Source organism: Bison bison, unplaced genomic scaffold (assembly GCF_000754665.1).
Source record: "Bison bison bison isolate TAMUID 2011002044 unplaced genomic scaffold, Bison_UMD1.0 scf7180017864377, whole genome shotgun sequence".
In the NCBI taxonomy this organism is placed as follows: domain Eukaryota; kingdom Metazoa; phylum Chordata; class Mammalia; order Artiodactyla; family Bovidae; genus Bison; species Bison bison.
Window position 1 is genome coordinate 1,666,882 of NW_011494949.1, and position 238 is coordinate 1,667,119.

General features: G+C 71.4%; 1 protein-coding gene across 1 annotated transcript in view; it reads left to right on the plus strand.

The window, feature by feature from the left end:
- LOC105001023 (basic salivary proline-rich protein 2-like) overlaps positions 1 to 238 on the plus strand; it is a 2,204-nt gene that overhangs the window by 1,779 nt on the left and 187 nt on the right. The window contains exon 4 of the mRNA XM_010857142.1: positions 84 to 233. Within this exon, the coding sequence (XP_010855444.1) occupies positions 84 to 233 (150 nt within the window). The remainder of the gene's footprint in view (positions 1 to 83; positions 234 to 238) is intronic.

Consider the following 238-nt stretch of genomic DNA (forward strand, 5'->3'; position numbering starts at 1 on the left):
GGCTGACACTGCCTCCTCGGAGGACATCCATCTGCCGCCCCGATCTTCCCCGGACACCTACTTGTCCTCACCTGACTTGCCAGCTCACCCCCAACTTTTCAGGGTCGAGGACGCTGCCCCCGCCCTCGGGCCGGAGGTGGATGAGGGAGCCGGACGCACGCGGAACCCGCGCCCGCGCCGGGCGAACACGCGGCACCCTTCCCACCCCCGGGCCAGGCGGCCTCGCTGTGCTGGTGCG